This window comes from Neophocaena asiaeorientalis, unplaced genomic scaffold (genome assembly GCF_003031525.2).
Source record: "Neophocaena asiaeorientalis asiaeorientalis breed wild unplaced genomic scaffold, Neophocaena_asiaeorientalis_V1.1 scaffold33, whole genome shotgun sequence".
NCBI lineage: Eukaryota > Metazoa > Chordata > Mammalia > Artiodactyla > Phocoenidae > Neophocaena > Neophocaena asiaeorientalis.
In genome coordinates, this window is record NW_020171988.1 from 2,963,303 (window position 1) to 2,979,913 (window position 16,611).

At 40.6% G+C, this 16,611-nt stretch overlaps 1 protein-coding gene across 3 annotated transcripts in view; it reads right to left on the reverse strand.

Moving 5' to 3' along the window:
• PIK3R4 (phosphoinositide-3-kinase regulatory subunit 4) overlaps positions 1–7,941 on the reverse strand; it is a 73,676-nt gene extending 65,735 nt beyond the window's left edge. Inside the window, exons 1-3 of one of the 3 annotated variants that reach the window (XM_024747742.1) lie at positions 7,809–7,941; positions 7,420–7,546; positions 5,940–6,710 (exon numbers count right to left, since the gene is read on the reverse strand). In XM_024747742.1, coding sequence (XP_024603510.1) covers positions 5,940–6,672 — 733 coding nt within the window. In that variant the 5' untranslated portion in view covers positions 6,673–6,710; positions 7,420–7,546; positions 7,809–7,941. Of the gene's footprint in view, positions 1–5,939; positions 6,711–7,419; positions 7,681–7,808 lie in introns of those variants that run through there. The other 2 variants (XM_024747759.1, XM_024747750.1) reach the window with 2 other exon arrangements.
• Between the last annotated feature and the right edge of the window lie 8,670 nt (positions 7,942–16,611).

Below are 16,611 nucleotides of genomic sequence, written 5' to 3' on the forward strand. Positions count from 1 at the left end.
TATGTAGAAATTAAACAACACACTCAAATAACCAATGATCAAAGGAAAATTAGAAAATACTTTGAGATGAATGAAAACAAAAGCAACATACAAAAATGTATGGGATACAACTAAAGCAGCATTTAGAGAAAATGTATAACTATAAACACCTATTTTATAAGAGCTCAAAACAATAACTTAGGGTTTCCCTGGTGGCGCAGTGGTTGAGAATCTGCCTGCCAATGCAGGGGACACAGGTTCGAACCCTGGCCTGGGAAGATCCCACATGCCACAGAGCAACTAAGCCTGTGCGCCACAACTACTGAGCCTGTGCTCTAGAGCCCACAAGCCACAACTAGATACCGTGTGCTGCAACTACTAAAGCCCACACGCCTAGAGCCCGTGCTCCACAACAAGAGAAGCCACCACAATGAGAAGCCCGCGCACCACAACAAAGAGTAGCCCCTGGTCGCCACAATTAGAGAAAGCCCGTGCGCAGCAACGAAGACCCAACGCAGCCAAAAATAAATACATAAAATAAATTAATTTTTTAAAAAAACCAACAATAACCTTAAGAAGCAAACTAAAACCAAAGCAAAAAGAAAGGAACAATAGATATTGGGGTGAAAATTTATGAAATAGAGAATAAAATACAATAGAGAACATCAACAAAACCAAAAGTTGGTGCTTTGAAAAGCTCAACAGAATTGACAAGCTTTTCTAAGAAGAGAGATGACTGAAACTATGAAAATAAGGTATGAAAAAGGGGACATTACTACCAACCTCACAGAAATGAAAAGAATTATAAGGGAATACTTTAAACAAATGTATGCCAAAAAACAGATAAACTATATGAAATGGAAAGATTCCTAGAAAGATAAAGATTACTAAAGGTGACTTAAAAAGAAAGAAAATCTGAATAGACCTTTTAAAGAGACTGAGTTAGTAATGAAAAACTTTGCACAAAGAAAAACCTAAGCCAACATGGCTTAACAGGTGAATTCTGTCAAACATTAAAATAATTAACACCAATCCTTAACAAATTCCAAAAACAGAAGAGGAGGAACACTTCCCAAGTCATTTATGAGGCCAGTATTACCCTAGTAGCAAACCAGACAAAGACATCACAAGTAAAGCAAACTACAGACCAAGCCCTGATTAATATAGATAAAAATCCTCCAAAAAATATTAGCAAACTGCATACAGGAATTAAAGAGTCCATACCAATAATAATAAATAAATGAGGGGAAAGACAGGACACTTGAGCACACAAGAATGCTGAGGGCCTACTGGTAAATGTGGAGGTAGTGCTGGAGTTGGAAGATCATCATTTTGCAACCATCATAGTAAAGACTGGATCAGGCAAGAATGATCAACAGACACCAAATCAAAGAGGAAACTGTGATGACTGGCAGGATATTTGCATGGTCTTAAAGTTTCTTCCCACAGGTTGCTTATTAGTTGCAAGGGATTAAAAAAACAAAAAGTAACTACAGAGGGGAGAAATTGGGCAAGAACTTGACCATGTGATCAAAATTAACATCACCAACAGACACCATTTGCCTCCAGATACGATACTGTGAAGACATCTTCACCTACACAGTATTCCTACTTAGAATGAATAACCTGAATCTAATCACAAGGAAACAGGATACATACAAAATGAGGACGATTCTATTGAAAAAGAAAGAGGTGAGGCCGAGCGCGTACACACAGTGCAGGTAAAAGCTGGTGAAAACTAAATAAGGTGTAAGTCTAGTTAACAGTAATGCACCAGTGTCAACTCCTGATTCTGATATGGTACTAGTCATATAAGATGTCACTGGGGGTAGCTGTGTGAAGGGTTCTTCATTATTTTTGCAACTTACTATGAGTCTATTATTTTAAATAAAGAGTATAAAAATAATTTTTAAAAATTTAAGGGGAGAGGTATTCTTCAAAAAATGTCAATGTCATAATGACAAAGAAAGACTGTGAAAATGTTCCAGATTAAAGGAAGCTAAAGAGACATGACAACTAAATGCAATACCTGACCCTAGACTGGGTCGTGTCCTGGAGGAGGAAAAATGCTATAAAGGACGTTACTGGGTCAAATACAAAATCAGAATAAAAAGTGTAAATAATTCTATCAATGTTAAATTCACTGCAGTTGGTAACTGCAACATACAGTTACATAAGCTTTATGTAAGAGAATACTGGGGTCTTAGGAAATACTAAAGTATTTGGGGCAAAGGGCCATGGAGGGGTGGGGAGGAAGGGTGGGGAGTGTGGGGTACAGAGTGCAGAGAAAAGGTATAAGTGATAAAGCAATTGGAACAAGACATTAACAACAGGTGAATTTGGATAAAGGATTTATGTAGGATCTATGTACTATTTTTATTTTTGCAAGTTTTTAAGTTTGAAATTATTTCCAAATACTGTAAAAATAAAGAACATTTATTTACAACTAAATGGAGATTGTTTACAGACTGAACTACATCCCTCACCACCCCCCTAAATTCCTATGTTGAAGCCCTAACACCTTAGAATGTGACTATTTGGAGACAGAGCTTTTAAAGAGGTAATTAAGGTTAAATGAGGTCATAAAGGTGGGGCCCTAATCCATTATGACTGGTGTCCTTATAAGAGGAAGGAACACCAGGGGAAAAGTGGCCACCTGGAACTCAAGGAGCGAGGGCTCAAGAGAAATCAACCCTGCTGGCACCTTGATCTTGGACTTCCAGGCTCTGAGGGAACTTTCCAGAACTGAGGGAAAATAAATTTTTGTTTAAGCTACCCAGTCTGGAGTATTTTGTCATGTCATCCCTAGTAAACTAATACAGAGGTAAATACAGGATTTTTTTTCTTGCAACTTTTTTTTTCAAATTTTTTGGATGCATCACGCACCACACGGGATCTTATTTCCCTGACCAGGGATGGAACCCATGCTCCCTGCAGTGGAAGCTCAGAGTCTTAACCACTGGACCGCCGGGGAAGTCCCCTTTCTTGCAACTTTTAAAATGGTATTCTGGAAGAGGTGTTATGGGTTGGTATTTCTCTATAGAACAATTTGTTCAAGTTGCCTTTATCATCACTGAGTCCTTCTTTATCATTCAGATCTCATATCAATGTCACCTTCAGGGGAGGCCTTCATTTTATCTACCAGCCCTCATCCACTTAGAAATCATAGCACTTCATCACAGCACTTATCACTAATCAAAATTAACTTTCTAACTTATTTACCTTTTTATTCTCTCCCCCTGCCCACACTTAGAATGCAAGCTCCATGAGTGCAGAAACTCTATCAGTATTGTTCACAGGTGCGTTCCCAACACCTACACAACAGTGCCTTACACATAATAGGCACTCAAATACTTGTCAAGTGAATGAATGAAAGATCTCCAGCAAAAAAAGCTCTGCCCATATATATGACCAGAGACAGGGAATATATACACTTCTCTCAAACTAGCAGCCAGGAACCATGGATAGGCCTTAGGATGGGGAAAAGTAACAGTCAAACGCAGAGAGCCTAACATTCAAACCCAAAGAGCCCAAATCAAATCTTAGGAGCAGTGGGAGGTGAAGAGATCCCACCCACCTCTTTCAAAGAAATGAAAGAAATGAAATCTTCAGCCAAAACAATGTAGAGCTCTTTACTCTGGAAAAACAAATGCTAAGTAAGAATTCTGTTGAACGTCACAAAACTATAATGACTATAATGCACACAGAAAGGATAAATATAAACTCTTCATCAATCCCTGAAATTTTAAAACTATAACAAACTTCCAGTTATAAAATAAATAAGTCATGGAGATGGAATGCAGAGCAAGGTGACTATAGTTGCTAAGAGGGTAGATTTCAAAAGCTCTCACCCACAAGAAAAAAAAAAATTTGTAACTACATATGGTGACAGATGTTAACTACACTTGTGGTGATCATTTCCCAACACATACAAATATCAAATCATTATGTTGTACACCTGAAACTAATGTTATATGTCAATTATACCTCAATTTTATTTTTAAAAAAAGCTACAAATGATCCGCTGAAGCTAGAAAGTGATCACATTTCTAAGCTGGAGGAGTCCTATTTACATAACAGTAAGTTTAAAAGGTAAAAATAGTTCAAGATAAATTTAGATAAATTCACTGATCAGGTTGGGACTGATGGATTACATTTCTAATCTTGTTATATTTACAGTGTGGAAGCTACCCCACCTCATCAAAAATACCCTCCCTTGGGATATAGACTAGTGAGCTGAACAGACCAACAGAGAGAGGTACAATCCTGTGTAACAAAGCTCATTTGTTCCCCTAGATGAAATACATTTCTTCATTAATTATATCACTTTTCCTAAATAATCTAAAATACAACTCAATTTATGTTTTCTTTGTAGAAAACCTACAGGTGAGAAAAAGATTAAAGCCAACCTTTGCAAAATTTACAAAAAATTTACAAAAAATGGCAGTGACGCTAGAATTCATATGGTATTCCTCAGGATACCATCCTCAGCCCACTTCTCCTCCAGAAGTTCATAGATAGCCTACAATCCATGACCAAGCTTCATATGGTCTGTGTATGTAACGTATATGAATGTATGGTACTTTTTTCCAAAGAAGGAGGTCCCTGGTTTCATCAAAGTCTTTAAGGGGAGCCAAAAACATTTAAGAATCACTTCTGGACATATATACACTACCACACGTAAAATAGATAGCTAGTGGGAAGCAGCCGCATAGCACAGGGAGATCAGCTGGTTTGTGACCACCTAGAGGGGTGGGATAGGGAGGGTGGAAAGCAGAAACTAACACACCAGTTTCTCCACAAACTCCCCAACTAGAAACGCATACCCTTGGCTACAGTAACTACTACCCATTTCCTGATAACTACCAAATCTCCATCTCCACCCCACATCTCTATGTACCAAACCTTTGTAACAACTGCCTGTCACACATCTTCCCCTGCATATCCCCTGACACCTTCAACTCAACATCTAATACAGACCTCAGCATCTTCCCACCCCCTATCTGTTCCTCCTCGTGTGTCTCCTAGCTCAGTGACTGGTATCACCATCCCCCTGGTTTCCCAAGCCGGGGGAACAGGAGTGTTCTTGATCCTCCAATCAAATCCTAACAATTCTACCCACTAATTATCTCTTAAGCATTACTTTTCTCCACTCCTTCTCCAACTGTCACAACTTGAAACCAGTCAGCACCATGTCTTACCTGAATTGTGGCAGCTGACTACTAACTGGTTTTCCTATCTCCTGCTACAGTCAGTGTTTTGTCTAAAACACATATCTGATAATGTCCCTATAGACTAGCATGGGCATACCAGACCCCTTCTGATCTGGGCCTTGCTTACCTCACACCCTACGTTCCAGATGTACTAAAGTACTTAAAGTCCCCTAATAAATCAATGCATCATGCTCTGGTCTTCAAGTCTTCATATAAGCAACACCCTCTGCCTGAAACAAACTACCCTTCCCATAGCTAGCTCCCAATCACCTTTCAGGTCTCAGTTTAAATACCTTCCTTCCAATAGAGATGCCTTTCCTGATCCTGCCACTCTACCCATCACCACCACAGAGATTCATTTAAGTATCCATACGTTCCTGTAACAGCAGCCTAAGCTTATCACCACCACAGCAAACCACAGTGCACTGAAATGTCTTTTTTCAATATCATATCTATCTCCCCATTAAAGTGTAAGCACCCTGAAAAGAGAAACGTAATTACCCATCTATGTCTCTAGCACTTAAGACAGTGCCTGACATATACAGAAGAGAGAATTCAAATAGTCCTTAAACATCTGAATGAGTAGACCACTCTTTGGATTTTCTAGGTACTGAAACACGTCCAGTGAAAGAATACTGCAACTATCTGAAAAGTGCAGGAGGATTTACCAAAAAAATTAATTTTCTATGTTCAAGAGTTAAAATAAATGCACACTCCCACCCTAGCAAAGTTGACCAACTCACGTACCTGCTGAAAAGATATCCATTGCTCGCTTCAACTCTCCTCTTGTTCTCTGATTGCTATTTAAGTCTACAAGTGGAGTTGAAGGATCTCTCATATATTCTAACTCAGTGGCAAACAATCCACCATCAACAAAACGTTCAGGAGCAATATAACAAGTTCTCCTTCGTGAAGTGTCAAAAAAATAGTTGAAATCTGCCGGGTTGTCCTCTGGAAGATAAGTGGGTTTAAAACTGGCAAAATCAGTTAGAAGGACCCAATTCCAACTGGTGACCATCACATTCTCAGTCTTGATGTCCCCATGACGGACTCCAGATTTGTGTGCTTGGTCCACGGCTGTGAGGATCTGGAAAGCGATCCAGCGCTTCTCAATGTTATTTAAGAACGGACGGGTGCTGATGCGATCATAGAGGTTGTCTCGCACATACTGCCTGAAGAGCATGGCTGCCTTCTCAGATGCTTTTTCTGCTGCTTTCTGGAATGGCAGGCAGTTCTGTGCAGAATGAAGCCTGATTTTCAGTTCCTCAAGCTCTTGTTTGTAGCTGGTTAGAGGCAACGTGGGATCCTGAATTGCAAAGACCTTCACAACCACCAGGCCTTCTCGGTGTTTCGCTCGAGCAACTTTAAAGAACCGAGTACTCCCCAGACTCTTATCATATTCAAAGTCATGGATGTCTGAGAAATAACTCTCCACAGAAAGGATCTGGGAGGGAGCAATGCCGGCGAGCTGGTTTCCCATAATGGCAGCAAGCACCTCAGTAAGTTAGGATACAACACCTATTAAAAAAAAAAAAAAAAAAGGAAGGAAAGAGAGAAAGAAAAGAAACAAGCAATGAAACACCATTATTTGTGTGGCCTCTTCCTATAAGATAGATATACCATATTTCTCTTCCACCGAGAGCACTGTACTTATCCTTCTGGGCAGCTTCTAAATTTCAGACATATTTATCTTAAAAGATCTTGTTATTTTACATTGTCCTTTCCCGGAGCTGACTTATATGTAAATAGGCCCCATCTCTATTAAGTTGAAAATGTCAGAATGTGTATTTTATGATATTTAAATTTAAAACTTAATGAGCCTTTACTAATGTGTTCAGTATTATGCTGGGGCTATAAGTTACAAAAGTACTATATGACACAGTCTTTGTCCAAGAAGAACCTTTAGTCTTGACAGAAAACCCAAACACATAAAAAACTTAAATCTAAGAATCGCCTGATACAAACAGGTCGGGCTAAAAAAATCCAAACAATCAGCATATCCTGAGCCCACCCAGCCTAATTCCAGTGTGCCTTCCCACTCAGCTAACAGAAGGCACAGAGTCTTTTGGTTTGCCATAACGACAAGGAAGAACCCCTGGTAGAGATGCTAAAGAAAAGTAAACCAAAATACCGACTTGCCAAACACAGCCCAGGGTCCTCCTAGCTCAGATTTTGCAGGAAATGAAAACACACGTACACACGGCCGTGCACACGTGCAAACATTTACCCTGGGGGACTCTGGGAAGTGTCACAAGCCGATCGCTCGCTCACACGGAGGTCATGGCAGGTCACTTCAGGGTCTGGGCGGGGAAGGGAGTCAGCAGTCCGGCGAGTCTTCTCTACGAGGGGTCCTCCTTTAAAGAAGGGAGAAGGGAATCCTGCAGGAGGTTCGCAGAGGAGTCCCAGTCTCCCGGACCCCGGCGGTCGGCGGGGGAGAGGCGGGAAGCTCTCGGGCCCGCAGCAGACACCGAGCCACGCTGAGGTGATCCCAGACCCCAGGGAGTCGCCCCGCCAGCCCCCTCCTCCGCCCCGCCTGCCACGCGTTCCCGGCCCTCGCCTTCCTCTCGCGCGGGCCTGGACCCTCGAGACCCTCTAACTCCTTGAGGACCTCCTCACCCGCGGGAGGTGGAACTCGGGAGACAGGCAGACAGCGAGGTACAGGGAAACTCCGCTACTCCAGCGGCTGCAGACGTTGCGAACGCTGAACTCCCGGGAAAGCTGCCGGCTCTGACCCTACTTCCTGTCGCGGAGCGGAAGTGACGGCCTGAGGAGGAGCGCGGGTCCGGAGCTGGTTGCTAGGAAACGAGGGAGGGGCGTGGCCGAGCTCCCTGAGCCTGGGCGAAGAAAACGAGATTCCCTGACAGCAGTCTGTTTCCCATCCAGGTCTTCTACCCAATCCCTAAACTCTGAAGCTTTCTGACATCTCCCAGGACCTGTTCAGATGCCCTTCACCCAAGTACACCAGAGCAGAGTCCTTTAAGAGGATTCACAGGCTTAGGAAAGTTAATATATCCCAAGTTGAATTTTTTAAGAGATTTATAGAGATATTATTTACATACTATAAAGTTCACCTGTTTGAAATACACAAATCAATGGATTTATATATATATTTTTTTTTTTACAGAATTGTGCAATCATTCCTATAATCTAACTTTAGAACATCTTCCTCCTGACCCCCAAAATGAAACCCTGTAACTATTAGCAGTCACTCCCCATTCTGCCCATTGTTTCTCCCTAACCCAGCCCTAGGCAACCACTAATCTACCTCCTGTTTCTTGCCTATTCTGGACATTTTGTGTATATGGTGTACAACATGTGGGTCTTTGTGACTGACTTCTTTCACTTCATGTGTTTTTGAGGATTATCCCTGTTGTAGCTTGTATTTCATTCCCTTTTATTGCCAAATATTCTATTGCACGAATATTTCACATTTTGTTTACCATTCACTAGTTGATAGACATTTGGGTTGTTTCCACTTTTTTGGTTATTACAAATAATGCTGCTATGGACATTCGTGCATAAGGCTTTTTGTGATCATATGTTTTCACTTCTCTTGAGTAAACACCTAGGAGTGGAAGTGAAATGGAGCAGGACCCTATGGTCCTTCCCAGCTGTGTCCTCTGCCTGCCTTTTGTCTGTGCAAAAACTTTAGCCAAAGAATAAGTTTAATCAGAGAAGTGAGAAAATGCAGAAACAAAGGAAAACAGCTCAACAAGACTAAATAATAATAGTTTAGTCATTAAGCATAGTCAAGGACCTTTAGCTCCTCCTCAAGCACTGTAGATAATATTCTGAGCCATATCCTATGAGCTGTCTTGTAGATGCTGAGACCCCCACCAGGTGGAAGAAGTTAACTACATGATGACCAGACTGTAGCCATGACTTAAGCTACCACAATTCCAAGAACTGGCCTCAAGGAACTGGGAACAAACCAGCCCTAGAACTGAAGATTAATTGTACTTAAAGCAATCAAGATGATGCTGGTCATACCACCACATGACCAGTTTCAAGGTGACTGTCAGAGCTGACAGTGCTGTTTCTGCATGTAGCCCCCTCCTTCTGTCTATAAAAGCTCTTGCCCCCGATTGTCATGGCGGGAGTCAGCCTTTGGACAGAAGTCCACCCTCCCCCCACAAGTTGCTGGCATCCAAAATAAAGCAAACTTTCCTTTCCACCAATATTGGCTTTTGAGTGGTGAGCAGCCAGACCCCACTTTCAGTTACAGAAGTGTGGAGTCACATGGAAACCCTATGTTTAACGTATTGACAAACTGCCAAACTATTTGTCAAAGTTGCTGCGTCATTTTACATTTCTACCAGCAATGTATAAGGGTTTCAATTTCTCTACATCTTCACTGACACATGTTATTATTTATCTTTTTTATTATGGCCATCCTATTAGGTGTAAAGTAGTATCTCATGTGGGTTTTACTTGCATTTTCTTAATAACTAATGATGTTGAGTATCTTTTCACGTGCTTACTGGCCATTCTTATATCTTCTTTGGAGTAACGTCTATTTAAACCCTTTGCCCATTTTTTTAATCCGGTTGTCTTTTTATTATTGAGTTTTAAGATTTTTTTATATATTATGGATACAAACCCCTTATCAGATTTGCAAATAGTTTTCCTCTGTGCTGCCTTTTTCTTTTATATTGGTGTCCTTTGAAGCACAAACTGTTTTAATCCAGAGCTGAATTTTTTGTTATTATCCCAGCAACTTCCTCTCCTCCATTCTTCCCCATTTCAGTAGGCAGCACTACTACCCACTGGGTTCCTCAAACTACAGATTTGGAAGTCCTTAGATCATCCTTGACATTTTTCTACTCTTTCCCTCTTTCACCCACCCATCACCTGCTCTTGTTGATTCCACCTCCAAAATATGCTTTGAAGCCACCCACTGCCATCTCTCCAGGGCCTAAGCCAAACCACCATTATTCTTATGATGTCTGGATTTTGAAATCTACTACTCAGAAAAGGCATTCTGCACCCACAATATTATTTTTTATACTCCTGCCATGATTTCTTCTGGGTCTTTTTGTATTTTTAAATTTCTGAAGTATGGATCCAACTTTATTTTTCCTCTAGAGGGATACTGTAATATCAAAACATGTTAACAAGTAATCCATTTTTCCTCCAGCTATTTGAAATGACATATTTACCATATACAAATTTCCTATATATAGTGAGTCTTCTGATGAACTCTCTCTTCTGTCCATTGAGTTGCCATTTAATTCATCTGGGAGTACTGTTTTAATCACTACAAAATTGTTTCAACATCTAATATGGCTACTATTCCAGTAATCTTTTTTAGAATACAGCTACAGTTATAAGACATGTATGCTTACATCCTTCCAGATTCTCCCCCTTGTTTTTAGACTAAAGTTAGAAATCCTTAGTTTGGCCTACAAGACCCTGCATGATCTGACCCCTGCCCACCCTGACAAAATCTGCTCATCTTTCAAGTTCCAGATTAAGTGCCAACACTTCAGGAAAGCCTTCCCTGAAACCGCCCCCTGCCCATTATATAATAATCTCATGGACCCTAAACTTTTTCTTCATAGCACTTATCATTGAAATCATTTCATTTTAGGGGGTAACTATGTGCTTAATGTCTGTTTTCCCACCAGACCATAAACTCTGTGAGGACAGTGATTTTGTAATTCTTATTCACCAGGATATTTTCAACACCTAGGACAGTATCTGACACATGGTAGGCATTCAGTAGATACTTGTTGAATAAATAGATGTGGCCTTGTCAGAAATGTTACCATTAAAGACAAGATCATGAGTCCCAGGATGAGGAAGTTCTAAAATACGTATGAGAATTAGTACAAATATTACTCAGTCATTAAAAAAAAATGAAATAATGCCATTTGCAGCAAGACGGATGGACCTAGAGAATATTATACTAAGTGAAGTAAGCCAGACCGAGAAAGACAAATATCATATGATATCACTTATATGTGGAATCTAAAAAAATGATACAAATGAACTTATTTACAAAACAGAAACAGGCTCAAAGACATAGAAAACAAACTTATGGTTACCAAAGGGGAAAGGGGGGAGGGATAAATTAGGAGTTTGGGATTAACAGATACACACTAGTATATACAAAATAAACAACAAGGACCTACTGTATAGCATAGGGAACTATACTTAATATCTTGTAATAACCTATAATGGAAAATAATATATATGTATACATATACACATATATATGTCTGAATCACTTTGCTGTACACCTGAAACTAACATTGTAAATCAACTATACTTCAATAAAAAAACAAATAAATAAAAGAATTAGCACACACATGCAGTTACTTAGCAGTTAGTATTTTAAGATTATGTTTACATTTCAGACTCTGATTACCATGTAAGTGCTTTAAACATCTCTCCAATAGAGAAGTCATGGTGTAAAACTGTGATAAATCTGTCTCAGTTTAGAGTACTACTGCATTTTCTCCACATCTATTTTTTCCCCACCACTACATTTTGTGAAATAACTCATGAAATATTTTTTAATGCTGTCTGTACTCGCCTCTTGGTTTTCTTTCCTTTCCTTTCTTTTCTTCTGTTTATAAATAGCAATCATGTCTACCTGTGGAGATTTTTTTTATGTTCTTTTTTTTTTTTTTTTTTTTGCGGTACGCGGACCTCTCACTGTTGTGGCCTCTCCCGTTGCGGAGCACAGGCTCTGGACGCGCAGGCTCAGTGGCCATGGCTCACAGGCCCAGCCGCTCCGGGGCATGTGGGATCTTCCTGGACCGGGGCACGAACCCGTGTCCCCTGCATCGGCAGGCGGACTCTCAACCACTGCGCCACAAGGGAAGCCCAGTGGAGATTTTTTAAAAAGAATCTCACCTAGTGTTTTTCAGAGTAAATTAAAAAATGAAATTTCCTTGCCACTGGCAGAGTAAAAAGAAGGAACAGCCAGCAAACACTCCTCTATTCTCTGGCCAGCAGCCTCTCAGCTGCATTGTGGCAGTGACAGAAAAAATAAATGTTTCTGGAAAGTAGCTGTACCATAGAAACTATACTTTCCACCCCATTCTACCCCTTGAATATAAGTGGGGCCATTTGACTAGCTCTCACTATGAAGTACAAGTGGAAATTACGTGTTTCACTTCTAGGTCAAGGCAGTTAAGAGGGGAATGAACTTCACTCTCTTCTTCCCTTCAGCCTAGATGCAGGGGATTTCAAGGCCGTAGGTAATGCCAGAGCCACAAAATGGTAGAAGCCTGTGTCCCTGAATTACTGTCTGAAGAAAGACCACCTGTTAAACACCAACACCCATATAAGGCCTTTACATAAGCAAAAGCAAACATCCATGAGTTAAGCCAGTGAAATGCTGATGTTTATTTGCTACGGACATTAGCCTTACCTTAACACACACTTCATCGTCGTCCTGACCTCTCCTCATTCCTCCCTCCCCCAGGCTGCTTTTGCCTCACTTCCAATCCCGGGAGGTGTCCACATGGACTCTCTGCAAGCCTTGCATCCTGAGGAAAAGGAGTAAAGAGAATCCCTAAAGTAAACAACACCCTGCAGTTAATAGTATATCTTTTCTTTTTTTTTGTAGATGATTGCAGGATGATAGATGTAAAAGGAATTGGAAATTACCAATTTGTAACCTGCAGTATAACAACTGGTTCCCACAAGGATCATCGATGGATTCTAAAATCATTGGTTGAAAGGCTGTTGGGCAACAAGATAGACTAGACTCATGGTGCCCAAAGAATACCTACAGGTTACTTTCTACATTAGAAAGGGCGAGAAATAAATCTTTTATAGTGGAAAACTCTGGCAGTAAACCCTTTATCCACATGTTCAAATGTAACATGACTAACAGTACACAGTATCACCCAATAAAGCATTCTTACCAAGAATCTTTAACCTGAATCTAATCAAGCCCCTAGACCTCACTGTCCAATATGGTAGACACTAGCCACATCTGACACATTTGAAATGTGACTACTCCAAATTGAGATGAAAACACACAGCATTTAAAGAACTTAATACCAAAAAAATTTTTAAAGTCTCATTGATACCTTTTCAATATTTATTATATATTGAAATCATATTTTAGAAATAATAGGTTAAATAAATATCTTGTATATCTTATTAAAATTAATTTAATTTTTTTTTTACTTTTTTAAATGTGTCTACCAGATAATTTTAAATTACATATGTTGGCTCAGGCTATATTTTTATTAGCAAGCCTTGCTGTAGCCCTAACTTCCAGACCTTAAAAAAATAAAATAGAGGAATAATTTAAGCCATATCATCAGGAAACAATCTTATGAACCTAGAAAATTGAACGTTGGCCTGGATTCTTCAAAAAAAATGTGGAGAAACTTTTCTAGACTAAAAGACTCTAAACATACATAAAACTCAAATGCAATGTGTGAACCTCAACCTGATTCAGGGTTAGAAACAGCCATAAAAGGCATTTTGTGCAAAGTTGGGGAAATCTGAATATGGACTGAATATTTCAGATAGAAAGAAGTGACCAAAATGTTTCAAACCACTAATTATTTCATTTTGCTATCACTTTCTGGGTCTTATTTAAAAACACCTAAGCTGTCTGACCTAGAGCTGCATCCCTTCATGCACTAAGGGACTGGCAGACAGAGTCCAGAAAGCTGGACTCCTTTGAATACGGAATTGGGTGAAACTTTGTTCTTGAATAGATGCGAATGCAAGAGCGAAAGAAAGTTTTTAAAAGAAGATGAGAGGGCTTCCCTGGTGGCGCAGTGGTTGAGAGCTCGCTTGCCGATGCAGGGTACACGGGTTCGTGCCCCCGGCCGGGAAGATCCCACATGCCGCGGAGCAGCTGCGCCCGTGAGCCATGGCCGCTGAGCCTGCGCGTCCGGAACCTGTTGCTCCGCAACGGGATAGGCCACAACAGTAAGAGGCCCGCGTACCCCCAAAAAAAAAAAAAAAAAAAAAAAAAGAAGAAGATGAGAGTTGTCAAAAAAATAAAATGATTTTAATGATAATAAGTGCTATGAAGAAAATGTACAAGGGTCTGTTGAGGATATATAGCAGGGGGAGGGTAGCATTCAGGGAAGACATTCCTGAATGGTTGGCACTTCATCTGGGAATTGGAAGATGAGCAGTTGGCTACCTAAAGAGTAGGGTAAAGTGTTGTAGGCAGAGGAAAGAGTAAAAGTGAAGCCTGGTGATGGGAGAATTTTGAACCAAGGAACCAAGAGAAGTCTGGTGTAAGGGGTGGGGAGGGACAGTGAGTGGACCCAGCTCCAGTGCGAGGCGGGCACACAGAATCCACTCATCAGAGCCATCCCTCTACTCCAGCACTGTTCTTCCACTTCAACTCCTCCACCAACTCTCTTCCACAAAGGATCTGGAGTGACTCTACAAAGTTAAATCAGACAATGAGAACAGAAACAATATATATTCATTTAAAAGAACAAAGAAGGGTTTCTCTGGTGGCATAGTGGTTAGGAATCCACCTGCCAATGCAGGGGACACAGGTTCGAGCCCTGGTCCGGAAAGATCCCACATGCCGCAGATCAATTAAGCTCGTGTGCCACACCTGCTGAGCCCGTGCTCTAGAGCCCGCAAGCCACAACTACTGAGCCTGCATGCCACAACTACTGAAGCCCGCATGCCTAGAGCCCATGCTCCAAAACAAGAGAAGCCACCACAATGAGAAGCCTGCGCACCGCAACAAAGTGTGGCCCCCACTCGCGGCAGCTAGAGAAAGCCCATGCACAGCAATGAAGACCCAACACAGCCAAAAATAAATAAAAGAACAAAGAACTAGCACTTAGAATCAGTGAATTGAACTGCAGATGAATTTTCAATTGAGCTTTGAAATTGTGGCAACTAATCCCTAGAGTTAAATTTGTGGTTTACACATCTCACATTGTCCAGGAAAGGGAAATAAACTAATTAATAGGGAAAGAAAACTTTTCCCTAGACCAGCTTCAAGATGGGATTTTTCCTTTGAATCTTTATAGAAAAGACATTGGTTAACATGTTAAATAAGCATCAGAAGCAAAGATTTCCTACAGAGTTAGATAAATGATTCAGTAAATATGGTGCCTACCACTTGGGACCTATTCAATAATAGGCTTATAGCATCTTCTGTTTTTCTAGGTACTTGATCTCCATCTAAACTCCCTCGCCTGAATTGCAAATCAAAACTACAATGAGGTACCACCTCACACCAGTCAGAATGGCCATCATTAAAATGTCTACAAATAACAAATGCTGGTGAGAGTGTGGAGAAAAGGGAACCCTATTGCACTGTTGGTGGGAATGTAAATTGGTGCAGCCACTATAGAGAACAGTATGGAGGTTTCTCAAAAAAAAAAACTAAAAATAGAGTTGCCATATGATCCAGCAACCCCACTCCTAGGCATATATCCAGACAAAACTATAATTTGAGAAGATACATGCACCCCTATGTCCATAGTAGCACGATTTACAATAGCCAAGACATGGAAGCAACCTAAATGTCCAGCAACAGATGAATGGATAAAGATGTGGTACATATAGGGCTTCCCTGGTGGCACAGTGGTTGAGAGTCTGCCTGCCGATGCAGGGGACACAGGTTCGTGCCCCGGTCCGGGAAGATTCCACATACCCCGGAGTGGCTGGGCCCGTGAGCCATGGCCGCTGCACATCCGGAGCCTGTGCTCAGCAACGGGAGAGGCCACAACAGTGAGTGGCCCGCGTACCGCAAAAAAAAGTTGTGGTATATATATACAATGGAATACTACTCAGCCATTAAAAAAAGAAATCTTGCCATTTGCAACAACATGGATGGACCTAGAGATCATCATACTAAGTGAAGTAAGTCAGAAAGAGAAAGACAGATATCTTATGATATCACATGTGGAATCTAAAATAAGACATAAACGAACTTCTCTATGAAACAGAAGCAGACTCACAGATATAGAGAACAAGGGTGCCAAGGGTAGGGGTAGGTGGATGAGGGATGGAGTGGGAGTTTGGGATTAGCAGACTCAAACTACTATATACAGAATGGGTAAACAACAAGGTCCTACTGTATAGCATCGGGAACTATACTCAATATTTTGTAATAAACCATAATGGAAAATTAAAAAATTTAAAATAGACTTCTTCATGTACCACAATGTTCATTGCAGCTCTATTTACAATAGCCAGGACATGGAAGCAACCTAAGTGTCCATCAACAGATGAATGGATAAAGAAGATATGGCACATATATACAATGGAATATTACTCAGCCATAAAAAGAAAAGAAATTGAGTTATTTGTAGTGAGGTGGATGAACCTAGAGTCTGTCATACAGAGTGAAGTAAGTCAGAAAGAGAAAAATAAATACCGTATGCTAACACATATAAATGGAATCTAAAAAAAAAAAATAGTTATGAAGAACCTAGGGGCAGGACAGGAATAAAGACGC